General features: G+C 36.8%; 1 protein-coding gene across 3 annotated transcripts in view; it reads left to right on the plus strand.

Annotated features, from left to right (window-relative positions):
• Positions 1-17306, plus strand: part of CUL2 (cullin 2) — a 54083-nt gene that overhangs the window by 9047 nt on the left and 27730 nt on the right. For all 3 annotated transcript variants that reach the window (XM_064505790.1, XM_064505789.1, XM_064505788.1), the window contains exons 4-6: positions 1731-1825; positions 7427-7532; positions 13070-13152. In XM_064505790.1, the coding sequence (XP_064361860.1) occupies positions 1731-1825; positions 7427-7532; positions 13070-13152 (284 nt within the window). The remainder of the gene's footprint in view (positions 1-1730; positions 1826-7426; positions 7533-13069; positions 13153-17306) is intronic.

Below are 17306 nucleotides of genomic sequence, written 5' to 3' on the forward strand. Positions count from 1 at the left end.
TGTACAAATTTTGAGACTGAATCACAGATGAGTGTTCAGGGAGGTGCGTGTGTAGGCTAACAAAAAATCATTCTTTTGTGTTCAATGCTTATAACCAAGTTACAGAAATGTCTTAGTTTTCAAAATGTACTGTAATTTGTCATTAGCCTTCTGTTAAGGTGTAAATGTATCCACTTTAGTGTCTTGGAAACCACTTGTATATACTTTACTAAACAAAAATTCTGAAATATGAGGGAAATGAAGCAACAGAAATGGTTGGGAGGGGAAAAGGTAAAATACTGTTATGACAAATAACAATACTATATACCTATTGTATACCTATTCAGCTGTGAATTAATTTCTGTGTCATAAGCGAAGACCGATTTCAACCTGAATTATGATTCATCATGTTGGATATATAGGAATGATGAATAGTGGTTCCTTGTACTTAAGTTAAAAGAGAACTAGATTTAAATAAGGTGCCTGCCTCTCTCTGGTGACTGTATAGGGAATAAAGAATTTCAAACTCCGGATAATGTTGCTGAATGACTTATTGCTGTTTTTGAACTTAGGTACCTGTTTGTTTCACAAGATAGACTGAGCACCTTAATGGGAGGTTACACTAGTCTACCTCTGACACCTTTGTGGACTAAATCAGTTCACCAAACTGTCAGATAACCCGGTTAAAAAGTTCCTCTCAGCTAATTTACTGAGCTGAATGACTTCACTGAGAATAGTCAGGCAAGCACCAGCACAGGTAGAAGCTATAGGAAATAGTGGAAAGCATATGTCCAATGGTGAAGAGCCGTCCCGAAGTGTTCTTTGAAATAATGTTGAAAAGCCTTTGTGAAACTCATATTGCAGAAGAAAGGACTCTTGATTCTGTCTTGTCTGCTAGCATTCCTCTTGTAGATTAGATTTGCATGGGCTTTGTTGCTTGAGACAGAATTTAAAGCAGCATACTCTAGAGCGGACTAGGATTAAATTCCTAGAATTTCGTTCTCCTTCACAAATCATACTAATTTGTTAAAATCACAATTGTTAAACTTATTCCTTTGAAATATGAATATATATTGAAAAGTGTAGTACATCAGCAACTTCTTAGATAATAATTAGCTTAAACTCCAAAAGATTCGGGCATAGGTTTACAGAACTTAAGACATGTTTACATTCGTTAGGTCCTTGTGCATGTATATCTGTGCTGTGTTAAATTTGTTTTATTGTCAGGATTCTTCGTAGATATAAGTGCTCGTCTAAACCAGTAAGGTATACTGATTTTAAGTGTTTATTGCTGAAGTGAGGCACCTCCTCTAGTGTGCATGTGGCTACATGCGTTTAGCCATTTCCCCACTGTTATAGACCAATTTTATGTGAGTTATTATGCCAGCATGATGTGAGAATATGAACCATGCTTTTTATTCTTGCTCTTCCAAAAGTACTCTTATAGAGACAAGTATAAAATAAAATAAACTTTAGAGAGTGCTCTTTTAAAATACAAAATAAAACAACTTTTGGTATTGTAGTTGGCTTATCAAAACTTCATGGTAAAGTTCTAGTTTGTTTTCAGGTCATTGCAATGACGTTATTTTCAGACGGGTTAAAGCTTAGGTATGGTCTTGATTTTGAATCTGTGGTTGTCACTCCAAAATGGTAATCCTGTTATAACTTTATAAGTATAAACTTTCTGCTTAGGTATACTATTTTCATATTAATCTGAAAGGGTGTGTCTGTGTGTCTCTCTTCCTTCACAGAGAGTTCTGGAATCTGAAGAGCAAGTACTGGTTATGTATCACAGATACTGGGAGGAGTATAGCAAAGGAGCAGACTATATGGACTGTTTGTACAGGTAAGCATTGCAAATAACTTTTGAAATTATTAAAATGATCCATACTTTAAGTCTACGAATGTTGTTTAAAGAGAACAGTAGTTGAATATGCCCCAGGTCAGTTTTGGGGAGAGTATAGTTATGGTGGCAGAATATGAGGAAAAAAGGAGAAATGCTCTAGCAGGTTCCTTGTGCACTGCTCCTTACCACTGAATAATTATCCAAGATGATTGCTGTTATTCTGTCATCATTCGTGTAGGCTACTTCTGTTGTATCTGATGTTGCAGTGCCAAATATATCGATGCTAACCATGCCACCACTGAAGCAGTTCACAACACTAGCCGTCCTTCTGTAAGGATGGCCCTGCACTGAAGTGTGCAGTTGAACCAGTGTGTTGACTTCAAATCTTAGATAGGTACCTTGGCAAAAACACACTTCTCCCTTCTACAAGAGGATATATGCTCTTTGGGTCCTTTCTTTGAGTCCTTTCTTTTCAGGTGAATGTTTGAGCTGCAGGGATTGGAGAGGGAATGCAAATTTCTCTTTGTTCCTTTTCTGAAAGTTTTCCGAGAGTGGTAGCTGTTCCCAGTTGCCCTCTTGTCATCCTAAATAGCAATGACTTTCAGGAGGACTCGAATTTTCCCAGAGACTGAGGCGTGACTGACGTGTTCCCTTCTCATATGTTCTCTTTTTTTATTTATTTATTTTAAGATGGGTGTAATGTTTGCATTTTTGCAGTCATCGGATGTTTCCTGATTACCTTAGTCTTTTGAACAGGGTAGAGCGTGGCCCTGCAATGGTATTTTCTAGCTCCCTCAGGACACTTGCTCATGTGCCATTTGCCGTCATAGGGCTTAGTTTAGCTTATTCAAGCGGTCCCTAACTTGATCCTCTTTTGTTCAGTACCTTAAAGTTCCTTTACTTTTTCTCTCAACCTTTAGTGTAGGCACAGAGTTTGACAGCATATACTACGTTCCTTCTCAAGAATAAAAACCTTCTTATGGAAGAAGCATAAGTGTGCTGCCTTTTTTTCCCCCTTTTTATTTTTCTTTCATATACAGCAATGTTCAGGTCTTAAACAAAGGACTACTTTCACTGTTTACTCTGTCACCAGTATTAGGCTCTTTCTTTTTCCCCCCACAGTTCTATCTTGCTACTCTGAAGTGAAGAAAGTAAGCTATGATTTTTCTGATTTTCTTTTTTCTTGAATTAGATTAACTAAAGACTTTTAAATTACTCCAAAGTTTACAAGCCACTTTGTTTTAATCCTTTCTTCTTTTTGTCTGAAACAGCCATCCAGAGAAATAATCTTGTCATATCTTGGAGATTTTTGCCTTCTCTGAAGACAAAAATATAAAGAACAAATTTTTGTCTTTTTACGTGGTCATATATGTTTTTAATAATTTGCATGTGCGTTCATATGCATAAGTAAAATGGCTGATTCTTATTATACAATGATTTATCCATTTATAACTTTGTTGTGTACTTAGTAATTGCATGTGTCTACATGTTTTGTGGCTTTCAAAGCAATTTAATTGTGAAAGTGGTAGTTGCAGGGAAAACCTTGAAAAACGAACTGGATGCTTCTGAAACCTAACTCATAACTAGTCCTAGCTAGTTAGTTATGGTTTTTTTTGTTTTTTTTTTTTTTTAATTGGCTCCTGCACATCAGGACGTGAAATGATGTTGTCACAGTGGGTCTTCATCCATTTCTGTGTCCGTGAGCACTTGCAGCCACTTGCGAAAATTGTTAGCAGTGTGTTTGAGGTATAAATTTCTTAAAGGTGTTTCCTCAGTGCTTTGTCAGCTTATTCCTGCATGCTGTTCTGCTAGTAACTAGACTGATGTATCATTTTAAGATCAACATAGCAAGCAGTTATATAGGTAGCTGGTTGTTGTGTTGGCCATTTTTGTGCACAAGCTACAATATTGAATTGTTGCTTTAAACTGAAGATGGAATGATTTAGCTGTTCTGCTATTTTTTCCCTCATAATCTAGAGGAACCAGCAATAGGTCGTATGTAATCTCTGTGTCAATTAAGATGTTCTTTTTTTTATGGAATGTTTTTGTTGCCCTAAGGGATGCTGCTTAAAGACAAAATATGTTATCAAAATTGACATCACAAAGTCTCCCTGTGTAAAAGGGAGAAGAGCTTTTAAAAAACCAACCAAACAAAATATGGTTACGCAAACGTTTCTTCCGTATCTTTGGAGAGCTTTCAAAGGTGGAAAAAATCTGAATAAAAGGGGCATACTCCTTTTTGCTGCTTTTTTTTTTTTTTTTTTTTTTTTAAGTGCTTCTAGAAAAGTGCGCTGTCATATGCGTTGCCATATCATGGATGGTTAAAGACAAAGGAGATCAATTCTTTTGGGTTTATTGTAGAGAACAAAAACAACAAGGAGCTGTCTTGAGACAGGTCAGGTCTTAGGATTATTATATTTAAGCAAAACTTCACAATGTTGGTGTTGCCAATACTAATACGTTTCTTACCCAGGAATGCATAATTCGAACTACTAAAATCAAACAAAACATTAAAAGAAAAAAAATGTACATCTACTCATTCTGACAAGGTTTTGCAAAGTTTGTATTCCCAAAGATGATGTGGGCTATTGTGTTGTAGAAACATTGCTTTGGGAATGCAGTTTCTGTGTCTGGAATGGTAGCCTGTGGCTAAATTACACCTTGGCTGATCTGAAAATACCAAATACATGAAAATTTCCATGTAACGTGGTAATCTGCCCGAAGAATTAGCTGCCATTCTGATTGTTAAACAAATGTTTTCAGTTTAATCTTTTTGCTATGTTCCTGTAGAATTATTATACTTTGAGTTTATTGAATTACCAAGTCCTGAATTTGAAAAACTTCCCCATAAAAGTACTTATGTACCAGGCGTTTTTCTGATATTAATTGATGATTTAGACGGAATGCTCCTTCAGGATTCCACTCTGAAGTGGATCTGTGTTGAATGAGTCTTGTATCACTTTTCTAAATTTTGAACTTTTTAATATCTTTCTGGAGTGAAAGTGACTTTAATGGAGAAGCCAAAATCTGTTGGTGTGAAATTACTGTTTTTTGCATCATTTTCAGTTATTCGCTTGTGCTAGCTCTTGGTTCTGAGAGATGATGATAAGAGTAGGGAAATCAGAGAAGAAAGGAGGAGGTTTGCAATGACATTTGTCATTCAGTGCTTCCTCCTTCAGAACTGTGTGCAAAACTAGTTTGTAAGCTTTAAGCCAGAATGAGGTAAAGCTTTTGATGAAATTGTGATTTTTGCCTGCCCCCTTCTTGCCATCTGCCTCTTAATTGAATCAGACAAGTTTTTGCAGGGGAACCTGGCCTGAGTCAAACTCACCTATTTGTGATTATAGTAGTTTTAAGCTGGATATGTTGTTTTTGAGAAGGCACGTACTGATGCAAGACAGGGTGTGAATGAGGAGAGCACTAGACTTTCTTTTAGCTAGCTTTACAAGAAGAAGCAGAATGGCAGCTGTTATCTGACTGATTTTTTTCAAGTGAACAAGAACCCTCAAGGGGCATGCCAGCCTGCCTTGTGTCCTGTCCGTTCTGGATGTCCACGCAAGGATGTGAAGTGGCAGGCCTGTGGCCTTCCACGCAGACATTTCACACAAACACTTACAAGGGCCAGACCACAAGCTCTGCAATCAATGTGTGAGGGCTACTGATGGTCGCAGAATGGTTTAAGGTACTCTGTGAGTCTGAAAGGGGGTTAGGAGCTGTATTGCAGTCTGTCACCACAGTGTTATCACAGGTCTTCATTCTTCTGACTCTATGCTGCTCTCAATTCTTTCAAGTTGACAGGTTCCTGTAGTGCTTTTTTCTTCCTTGCTTGTTACTTGCCTTCCTCCCAAAGTGTTTGGATATCGCTAGTCTGGTACGGCCTCTGAAGTCTGAATCTGTTAAAGCGCTTCAGTAGTCTGGCCCTCTTCAGTGTCTGAAATGGGGCATTTTAAACTGCTAATCAGATCTGAATTTTTAAAAAATTCAGTTCTCAGTTACATCCTTTAAGCATTAACATTACAAATATTGTAAGCAAGTTATGAAAGATGGTATTAGAAAATTTTCCCTAGTTATCTTTTCAAGAGAGGGAGAACACTTCAGTCTGAAAATGTTAGTTATTTGTTTTAAAAGAATATTGAGGATTAAGACATCACTTCTTTTCTTTGTTCTTTTTTAAGACTGTATTCAGTAGTAAATACCAAAAGTCTATTTATAATATTTCTTATGTATAACTGTGCATGAAACTAATGATGCAATCTCTTCTGTTATCTTTAAAACTTAAAATGCAACTATTTGCTAGTTGCAGTTACCTTGAACTGAGTAACAGATCATAACTAACAATAATTGACCCTATAAAAATTGACACTGTTTTTGGATTACATAGATCTCTTCTTGTCTATATATACTGAATCATTATAAGCCCTTAGTTTGGACTAATGCTATGTTCTTACAAAATTTACAGATAATTACCAACAAATTTCACAGCAAAAAATTCAAAATATTGGTGGGAGTATTTCTACAGCAAGTGAATCTCATATACCAGGCTGAGTTAATCTTTGAATTGACCAGACAGGGCTGCTGAAACAAGGATTACACCTCATAATGAGAGGTGTTTTTTCTCAACGGATTTTCTGCCTTTGTACTTCTGGAAGAACCATTTAGCTTCTCTTGAAGTGCTTTGAGTTCATCTTTATCAACAAAATAGTTTGAGTTCCACTTGCATGTTGAGAGTGTAATTCTGAATACTGGCAGTAAAATAAATACAGTTTGAGTTAATTTATCCTGCAGGTCTTTCGTTCTAGGTTATGAATCACTTTACATTGTGCTGTGTATTGCCTTGTGTGGGTAATTCAATGAAATTTTCAAATGTTTTTCAGAATTGTTGCATTTTAGGTTTTCTTTTTTTAATCATAAAAGTTCCCATTTGGGATACTGAAGATTCACGAGTTAAACAGGGAGGCTTGTATGAACTCTTTTTGTTTTTTTTATTTTGTTTGTTTATTTTTTTCCCCTGAGCAGCAAATGCATTCTTAACTTTGGATCTGATTGATTGGTTCTGGTTTCTGTGGAATGGTAAAACAACAATAGTTGCATATATTGTTGTGCCTGACGTAGAGTAAAACCAGTAGTGTTTTAGTCTGAGAGAAATGCAAAATAATAAACAATGCAGACAAAGGAAAATACATTTTATGTAAATATACAGGAACTTTTTTCTACAGTTAAAAATAAGTCACTAATATTAGTTGACTGCTCAGAATTTTAGCAGTTATTTTGCATATGCATGGATGAATAATATGGCTGAGTATGTTGAAAACTGAATTCTTCTACAAGTATATTACTTGCCTACGAAAAAAATGCTGAAAGTATTATATCACACTATTGTTTAATATCTCAATCACTAACACAGTAGTGTTTTAATATGATGATCTTTTATATCAAACCCATCTGTATTTTAAGAATTTCCTAAAGACAGCAATGTTATTAGTTAAAAAAGGTTATCTTTTGTGATGCAGAAGACATTCTGCAATTCCAGACTTTATTTTAAAAAAAGAATTCTTAAGTTTTCTTTTACTTGTCTTAATTGGATTGTCTTTATTTTGGTAGGTACCTCAACACACAGTTTATTAAGAAGAACAAATTGACTGAAGCTGATCTTCAGTATGGTTATGGAGGGGTGGATATGAATGAACCATTGATGGAAATAGGAGAGGTAGGTATCTCTGAAAATAGGGGTGAATATAAACTGTATCCAGCAGTGCTTCAGGTTCAGCTCTTCTCCCCTGCCCCTTTTTGATTTTCCATGTCACAGAATCTGAATAGTTAAATAAGCACTGAATCCTGTGGAAAAATGCAATTATGATTTAGATATGGAAAAATATATTGTGACCTTTGTGGAAAAAATTTAAGCAAGTACAGAAACTGGAGAACTGTATTTAAAGGTGTGATAATAGATACCGTTTTACAAAAACCTCTGGTTTATCACATGACACTGCTGTCTAGGAAATATTTCAAAGAGGTGGTATCTTTGTTTTTGGAAACCTTTGAAATACTACTTTTAGACTTACATTTCTTGATGTCAGAGTTTAACAAATATTTTTGAGATTAGGGCCTTCTGTGATACTGTGCATTGTATTTTCTAGTGCAAGCTGTCTTGTGCTTATGTTGTAGCAACTCAGTTTGAGACTTTGGAAGAAAGAAAATAGACATTTTGTGCACTTAAGTATCGTATGTGTGTTTAGGGTTTTTTTAGCATCTTAAAAATAACTTGGGGCAAACAAAGGTGTTGACAACTGTAGTTAATAAGCTGTAAAGGCTGATGCTCCCTTTGAAATATCTGTCAAATGGAAAAAAAAGATGTCGTAAGTAGTAATACATTTTGACATATTACCATATGCATTTCAGGTACGCATAAGTGAAGCATATATCATTTGTCATTTCATGGCTACTGCTGTACCATGAAATAAATATAAGGAAGTAAAATGAAAGGACAGTTTTACAGTTAAAAAAAAAAAAAAATCAAAAAATTTCAAAATGAAAAATGTTTTAGAATGTCTTTAAGCAGATTTTGCAAAGACGTCTTCAGTCTGAATCAGAACAAAACCACAATCAAGAATGCAGTTAAATAGAAAGTTTTCTTTTGAATGCTTGTCTGTATATCTGTTTACTTTGTGTCTGTATGTATGCACACTGCTGGCTGGAGAGTATAGATCTTATTCTAGCATCCTCTATAGTGATGTGTTACATTTTCCTTTCCTCTCTACATTTGTTCTTTTCTCTAAAAGGAAAGTGAACACTTCTCCCTGTTGTGGTTTGGAAAGCTATACAAAACACCTTTTTTTTTGTTCTTCTCCTTTCCTCCCCTCATCCTTCTTAATGTTAGAGCTTGACCTGTCAGTGGTCACTGTTCTTACAGCTCTTGGATCTCATCACTGTAAGTAGATCTTTGCTGCCTTTTGTTAAGAGTAGAGGGAGATGCATGAGGAAATATCTGTGCTTCTGACCAGCATCAGCTAGATGGAAGAGGGCACTGCCAGCTGAAATTGCTAAAGCCCTGGCAGGTTGGGGGCAGGGTGAAAAAGCACCAGAAGCACTTTGAGACAGGGCAATTCAGTGTTTTCTTCTGCTCCCAAGAAAGGAAATTCTTTTCTTGTCTACCTATGCTATCTCCAAGGTTTGCTTATTGGTGGTACCTCCCAAGTCTCATCAGTGCTTGGAAGTGCATATTCCTGCACCGTTTGTAGTGTCTTCAAAATGGCATAAACCATATTTCTTTTCTCCTCAGACTGAGATTTAGCTGAATCTGTCCTCACAATTGTCTGAGGTAGTTCTTTGCTCAGTGCTAACGACTCTGTTAGTTCAGATGCTTTTAGGGCTGCGTATTGCTCTGGACTTATTCCTGGAGCTGGGTGATGCTGATGTGTTAGTGAATCCTCCCCCTGTTTCAGTGTGCTACTAGAATCTGAGGTACTGCCAAAGGATCATGGTAGCAGCTTCTTTTTTGGCCACAGCTCTCTGCCCAAGGGTGTGTTTTCCAGAGAAGAACAAATAGCAGACCTGGCACTTCAGCTTTTTTGAGTATTAATTTTCCCTTATATCTATAGAATCCTAGACAGAAAAATACTGTGACAGGGAAATACTAGCGAGCTTTATGGTTTGTTTGTTTTAATGAGGACCCATCAAAATGTGTTTCATTTTAAAAAAACAAACAAACAAAAAAAAACCGAAAAGAAACCACAACAACTGTAGGATATCAGACACCACAGTTGCCTCCCTGCCTTCGCGAGGAGCGTTGGAGAATGCTCTATGGATCGCTTATGCTGATAGACTTCATTCTGTGGTCAGTGTGAGGTTTTGATTATGCTCCTGGATATTGTTACAATAGCTACAGTTCCTCTCTTACATCTGGGCATCATTTAGCTAGAGTACTGGGAGATCACTGTGGAACTAAGGGATTTTTCTCAATTTCTGTGAATAGTTTAGAGATCTCTGAGCTAGGCCAGTTTTTCTGATGGGCAGAGTCATTATCAATGGCACATGCTTGTGATGATGGACCCTTCTAAAGAAACCAGGAACTTTCTATACTACTGTGATGGAGAAATTCTCTGAATTTGTGAACATCCCTTTAAAAATTTGGCAGAGAAAATACAAAATGTTTTTTCCCCAAATAAGGGGTCATTTTTCTTCAGGCTTCCCAACAGATGATCCTATTAGGCTAGCACATCTGTGGCTCATCATTTGGACAGGTGATGGGAAGAGTCACAGATTCTTAAACAGGAAACCTGTAATTTCTGATGAAGATGTTCAGGATGATGTCTGGAATTTTACTAATCAATTTTTGATTATTTCATTTCCTAATACTCCTTCTGTTTCTCTTTTGCCTCCCACTCTAACAGATTATGAAGAGAGCATTGGTAATGTTGCATCTTGAGGCAGTAAAGCTGATCTCTGTTACTGGTGCAGGAGTAGGTTTACAGCAGTGATTCCTTTGCCCTAAAAAGAATTACTGACTGAAGTCCTGTGCTCGAGTAGTTTAAGTTCATTAAATTATAATACTGTTTTTGAGGAATTCATTGCCCTAGAAAGGAAACTAGTTTACATTTCTTGACCTGCAAGGCATTCACCAAGTTTATCAAGTCTTTGTATACATGCACTTTTTCTTTTGTGATCATTCCTTTTCAGGATCCTGCCACCTATTCTTTAGGTTATACGAGGAGGGTTTACAAAAAAAAGTCATCACCTCAGTTGTTTCTCACTTGCAGAGGGAAGGAATTATCATTTATCCCTTTTTGAATGGCTGAGATGGTCTTGTCCTTTATCTACCCAGGAGCAAATGGACCTTATGTACTGTTTTCAGTCTCAGCATGAAGTTTCAGACGCATCTTTCTGTATTCAGAATTCGTAGAAGCAGAGTTGTAGTCTCTGTCTGTTAAAGTTTATCTACGTCAACGTCACTCCAACATGCTAGTGAATTGTGCTTATATCCAGAGTATGTGCCTGCTTAGCTTTTCTGGGGTATGTAGTGAGTACCTGTGTTGGAGGTGCGTGTGTGATATCTATGGGTATGGCTGCAAACAATTTATCATCCCAACAAGCATTCCAGATATCCAATAATTATAGTACTGGGAAAAGTACAGGACGAGATTTGTTGATGAAGGGAATCAGCCAGTGCTTGCAGAAGATTGATTTTTTTTTTAAAATCCTTTTATATTTTTTGAATGCATAATGAAGGATACTGCTTCTCTGAGTTGAGGTTGTCAGTGATTTTGGAGTTCTGAGTTTTCAGACTTTATGGGAGTACTGAGCTATGAAATAGTTCAGATGTGGCTTCCATTTTTTTTTTCCTGCATCATGGGGCAAAACATTCTGGAAATTAGATGAAATTATGTTGTTCTGTATCATCAATCTAAGTGGAGCAGTAAGATCAGTCCCCCTGCAAGGAGAACAGAGCCTCTTGAGTTGATACATCTCTTGGCTGGATTGATCTGTCTGTAGTTTGCTTGACAAGACAATTACGACTGATGACTTGAGCTGTTTCAAACTGGCAGATCACATGTGAGAGATAGCATGTCAGAGACCACATTTAAGAGACCGCATTACGGAATGAAACTACCTGAGGTCAACCCCTTAACCTCATAGTCATGAAAAGTGACAGTTCTTTTTCTCCAGAATTAACTTCTTTCTGTGCTCCCTGCTGGATGAGTTCCTGCTGCCCTAGTTAGGGAAACTGTTTTCCTCTAACTTTCTCCTGCTTCTCTCTACATAGTAAGATGATGAAAATCACTTCCCAAACAGCTTTGGTTTCATAACATCATCTATCTTTTGACCTAGAAGCAAATCTCTCTCTTCTTTGGACCTGCTTCTGGTGCAGCTGGGTCAGTTCTACCTCCCTAACATCTGTGCTCTGTATTATATCATGGGTGCTGGATAGCTTTGAGGTACAGAGCGAGTTTATTTGTCTGCTCTTTAACAGGAAGATGTATTTCACAAAGTGGATCAGATTTGATGCCTAGCCTGCAGTTAGTTGCCTACTGCAAGTTAAAACATACTTGTCCAATATTTTGTTTTACAATTCATAGCTAAGGGGCTGTTAGCTCTATCAAGGTTTGCTTAGCACTAGTACTTCTATTCTTGTTGATTTCGAGCAGTTCAGTTTTCCCTAGTCTACTACTGACTGGTGGGTTTTTTAGAGGTCTCAGGGATCAATTATTCCCTTTGAGCTTTAAGTCAGACTTGGACTTATTTGTTGAGAAAAATCTTTTGAACAGCTACAATCCAAGAGTTTATTAAAATGGTGTGTTTTGAGAGCAATTACTTCATCCAGAAGAGTTGGAAGTCTTCAAGCCCATTTGACCGATCCCTCTTAAGATACTTTTGGGACAGAGTCACCATCACTATTCATCTAAAATACTTAGTGAAGGTTGTTTAAATTCTGAGTATCTAAGTCAAGATACTGGCTTGCCAATGTCTTTGCCTAAGCTATGTACTACTTAGTTTGGAGATGCTGTATGTGTCTTGGATGTAAGGGCTCTTGCGTCTTTTAGACAGACCTCTTAGCAGCTGGCCGGGACATGTTCCTTATTGTCAACTAGCTCTTGTTTTATTATAGTTTTTAGCAGTATTGGTGGTGATACAGAATGAGTCTATCCTTGAGATCTACAAGGCTGCAAGTGTCCTTCATCTGTGCTTTCCCTAAGCACTGTGCTAGTATTCCGCTGTCTGCGCACAGACAACACACTCCAAGTAGAAAGGCAGGTTACTTGTCCGTGATTGTGTGGGTATGTTGTTTGTTATGTGCTCTCAAAACTTGCTGTTATAAACAACTTGCTTAGAGTCCTTACATGCATTTAGGAATCCTTCATTGATAGGAACCAGAGAGTGCACCAGTCCTATTAGGTGTGGGAAGCGTGCACACAGAGGCAAGAGCACTTCTGTTCAGCCACTGCCTGAATAGAAATATTTTGTCTATCATTGCTAGTTTAGATACATGCAACGTATATCTAAATGCAGTCAGATGTGCTAGAAGAAAAATGATAAAATAACCTAGTTTAAATAAAAAGTAGATAAAACATATTGACAGACTGGGGGGCAGGGGCTGCTTCCAAGTAAAAGAATTCTTAAAAGGAGGAAAAGAGGGGTATTTTATGACTTATATTTAAAAATCATGAGTTGGAAAGGGAGCGATCTTATTTTTTTTTCTTTACAATGTATATTTGTTTGTTGATATAAGCCTGTGATGTGTCCTGACAGCTAGCCCTTGATATGTGGAGAAAACTAATGATTGAACCACTGCAGGCTATCCTTATTCGAATGCTCCTCCGAGAAATAAAAAAGTGAGTGTTTGATTATTTTCTGATTATTTTCTGCTTTTACAGTGTTGGGGGTATTGCACTTGTTTACTTTGAAAAGTCTGGGAACTTTGACTGACTGCTTCACAGTTGTGCTTGAAGACAGCTTTTTTGCCTTGATGACATTATTTGAAGAACTTCTGTAATGGTTGCTACTTAATTGTAGTTTGCATGTGTAGAAAATACTCTGAAAACAGAAAAGTTAATTCACTGTAACCCAAGGGTAATGATCTTTTCTTCCTCGGCAGCTGCTCTTATCAGTGGGAATGGGGAATAGCTGAGATAATTATCCAGGGCCCAGAGGGTACCTTTTGCCCTTTTTTTGACCTGATGCTGTCTGCTAATGGTTTCTGTGCTGTCAGTAAACATAAGAACCAAGGCTCAGTCAAGGGTTTACTGGAGCCAGAAAAGCTATATTGCTTTCCATGGGACCCAAAACAATTCTTGATTATCTGCCAAGAAGACTAACCTTCTGGCTTTTTGTTGCTCAGCTGAGTGACCAGTTCAACATTTTACTTAACATTCTTGGTGTGTTGTTTTAATTGTGAAACGGACATCTTTACTGTTTGCACTTTGAGAAAATTTATTTCTGAAAATCTTTATCACTTTTAAACAAAGTCCTTGGTAATTACAGGGTAGTTATAGTTGTATCCCTGTTAAATGCTTGGGACTTTTTTAGTTTTGATTTAAAACATTTATACTATTTAATACCAAAAGGTTCTTTTTACTTAAAATTATGAAATCTACTACAGACATCATGTATAATAGTAAGTTCCATCAATTTTTGCACTTCTACTGTTAGCAAAGATAACTCTGAGGTTGCTTAATGATTGGGCTTTAAGTGATTGGGTGCCTCAGTGACTCAGGTGAACAGGCTTAACATAGGTAAACTGAAAGAATGAGGTAATCTCTGTGTTTGAGGTGCCCTAGACATGTGGCTGGTCAGCCAAAAGGTCATATTCAAAAGGCATCAAAAGACTGGTTTTAATGTTATCACTTTATTTCTCCTTCCTGAATTCAGTTTTTGAAGGCTTCCTTCTGAGATGCTACTTCTGAAGTCAGAAAGTATTTATTAGCTTTCAGTCATTGAACCATGCTTCCTTTGTAGCCACTGCTAATACTGCTTCCTTCGCATGTTTACTTTAACAATTACACTACAGCTAAATGAAGATTCCCTAATTAATGGTAAAGAAAATCCTCCTTTGCTATATCAAGCACAGTAACATCACACAAACATTTTGATTAATTTGTATGTTTTCTTGGGGGGGGTTGATGAGGAAACCTGTGTAAGAATTTTTTTTTAAACCAACTTCTGATGTCTGTTAAAATTGGTGGAATGTGTTTGTTTGAGGTTGACTATGGACCTCACAATGGTATGTCAGTCAAGACTCTCATTGGCTCCATGGAGCTTTAGATCCTGAGACTGTAACAAGTTGATGCTATTTGTTATTAAAACATTTGGAAAGCTTTAAATAAAACTTGAGTCATTGTCTGTAGTGGTTGGGTCTGTATTTTCTTTTTCTACATTATTAAGGATTTTTTTCTGTGCGATCTCAAGGTATTTCCCCTCTGTTTCTCAAGATATAGAATTAATAATTTGCATCAGGCTTGTTCTAGCCATTTTTTTGATTTTCATATCATGTAATGAACTATATAAGAGGGAGCTTAGTATACTAACTGTTCTTTTTTGGTATCATGAAGCGTAGAGATTGCTTCTGGAATACTTAGGATTGCCTTTCTATGAAACAGTATTGTTGTCATTGTTTTTTGCTATGATTCCGTGTCAAGTTTGCAAGAGAACTTTAAAGACTTTTCTGCAAACAGCTGGTAACTGTCTTTTTAGCCTTGAGTTCAGCAATTCAGTGTTTAAACCGTGTCTTTGAAGAAATTGATATCAATAAGTTACATGTATCAGAGGTACAAGAATATGCATGCGAAGACTGATTTTTGTTGAAAATATTTAATAAAATTACTAATATAGAAATGTATATATATGCACACATACAGCCCTGCCCTGATTAGATGCCTTCTCAGGTGTAGTACTTAAACATGTGCGTGGTTTAATTCATTAAAGTTTTCTGTTACAAAAAGTTTAAAATTGGGCAGTTGAACTTCCTATAATCAGAAGATTTTCCATAATATGCAACAATATGTGGAGTTAATAAACATTCCTTTGTATGCAACAAGTTCACGATGATGATTTTTACTGTACTGGAAAAGGTAGGGAGAGCAGAGCCGCAAACTTTGCTTTCAATTTTTATTTTATGAATATATTTAACTGCAATTTAAAAAAGATTCATGACTAAAGTCATAAGCACATATACCTGCAAGAAGCTATAAACTTGCACAATATACTGTACGTTAAAATTAACACTAAACTTTTTTGGAATATAGAGACAATGAAATACAGCTGTATTGTTCAGCTGAACCTAAACTGATCTAAGAGTTTGCTGAGGCCAAAAGTAGCAGGCCATACTCTCCTCCCTTTCTTGTGCTGGCTTTGGTGCTTATCTAAGCCCTTAGTGAGCCAGTTGAACTCCTAATATGACAGAAAGCTATCTGCTTTTTCTTTCTTGGCTTAATAGTTCCCTGGATTGGCATGATGAGTCAGTTTAGCAAAGGATTAGACAAGTGCCAAAGCATTGTGAAAGAGATGAGGCTTGTGATTGTGAGTGAAAGGGAGCAGGATTTGGCCCCTTGACGGGCGGAGTGTTCTTAAATCACTTAAGCCTGTCTTGTCTGACTGCACTCTTCTTTATATAATTTTTTATATATATAATTTTGAATATAATACTTTCCTCCCCCTCCCTCTAGCCCAAGCACTCCTTCTACAAGGCAAGCTGAATATCAACTTACACATTTTTGTTTCAACACAACAGGAAGCCGACAAGAGCACAAATTGTGAGAAAACTCATATATGAAATTCTTAAACAGAAATAATTCAAAAATTATTCAAGTGTTAGCTCAAATGACAGTGTCATTAGTGCAGACTAACCGGGACAGATGTGTTTACTAAAGATAACTAACACTCTTTAACTAACTGAACCTATTCCTGTCTAAGCTGATAAATTATTTATATGATTCACAGAAAGGAAATCTACTGGAAGTTAATAACACTTTTAAAGTGTTCTAAACAGGCTAGTCTAGTTTCCAATGAGGTCTATACTTAACTGGGCTAGATGGGCCTTTGGTCTGACCCAGCAGAACGCTTAATTTTAGATGACAGAAACTTCTTTTAATTAAAACCATATTTATTACTTGTGCCTTATAGTACATTGAACTTTAAATATGTTTATGTGGATATAGTAGCACACTGTGCAATTCATGCAGTCACTGTAAGCTTTAATCTTAAAATAGGAGCAAAATGTAGTTAATATAAACGGCACAATCTCCTTGAACTTGTGTTTTGTAGTTTTCTCCTCTGATTTGAAAAAAAGAAACACAGAAAGAGAGAAATTAGCAGGCCTTGTGTTTCTAGTGGTTTATCCTTTTGTGGATTATCCAGTGGTTTATCCAGATTCCCCATCAAATATAACCTCATCCTTTTGTTTCCTTCTCCCAAGAAGTCCTGTGACATCCCTGCTTCTCAAACTGCTGCAGCCAGTCTGTAGCTGTATGCATCCGTATTGACCAGCTGACTACTACAAGTAGAAGATGTGTGTAATAGAACTTCCCCTCAGTGGGACCACTGATTGTGTCTCCTCCTAGTTCAGCTGATAGTCTTTAATACAACTATCGTGGAAAATCAGCTTTGAAACCTCTGTGGGTGTCTCAAATTTTGTTGAAACTGACCGTCTGCTATAGAAATTCTTTGCAGCACAATGCTATTTGTGTAAACACAAACTTGAAGTTGCTGCCAAAGTGGAAGGAGCGATAGCTGTGTGACATCTGCTGTTTATCTTCTAAATAGTGTAGCTTTTCAGATTGGTTTATGATGAAGTCCATAACACAGTTCTGTCAATGCATTTTTTGGCACCTTTGATAGAAATATACAATGCTCTCACACTGAGGAAACTATTTAACTTCTTAAAATGCTGAGTGTGTGGAGGAAAAATGAGGAGTGTGGCATTTGTTGTAAAATACCTAAATGGTCATGGTCATTGCTTTGTTTTGTTTTTCACTGTATTAAAATATGTGGT

Source organism: Dromaius novaehollandiae, chromosome 2, assembly GCF_036370855.1.
Source record: "Dromaius novaehollandiae isolate bDroNov1 chromosome 2, bDroNov1.hap1, whole genome shotgun sequence".
NCBI classification, from domain to species: domain Eukaryota; kingdom Metazoa; phylum Chordata; class Aves; order Casuariiformes; family Dromaiidae; genus Dromaius; species Dromaius novaehollandiae.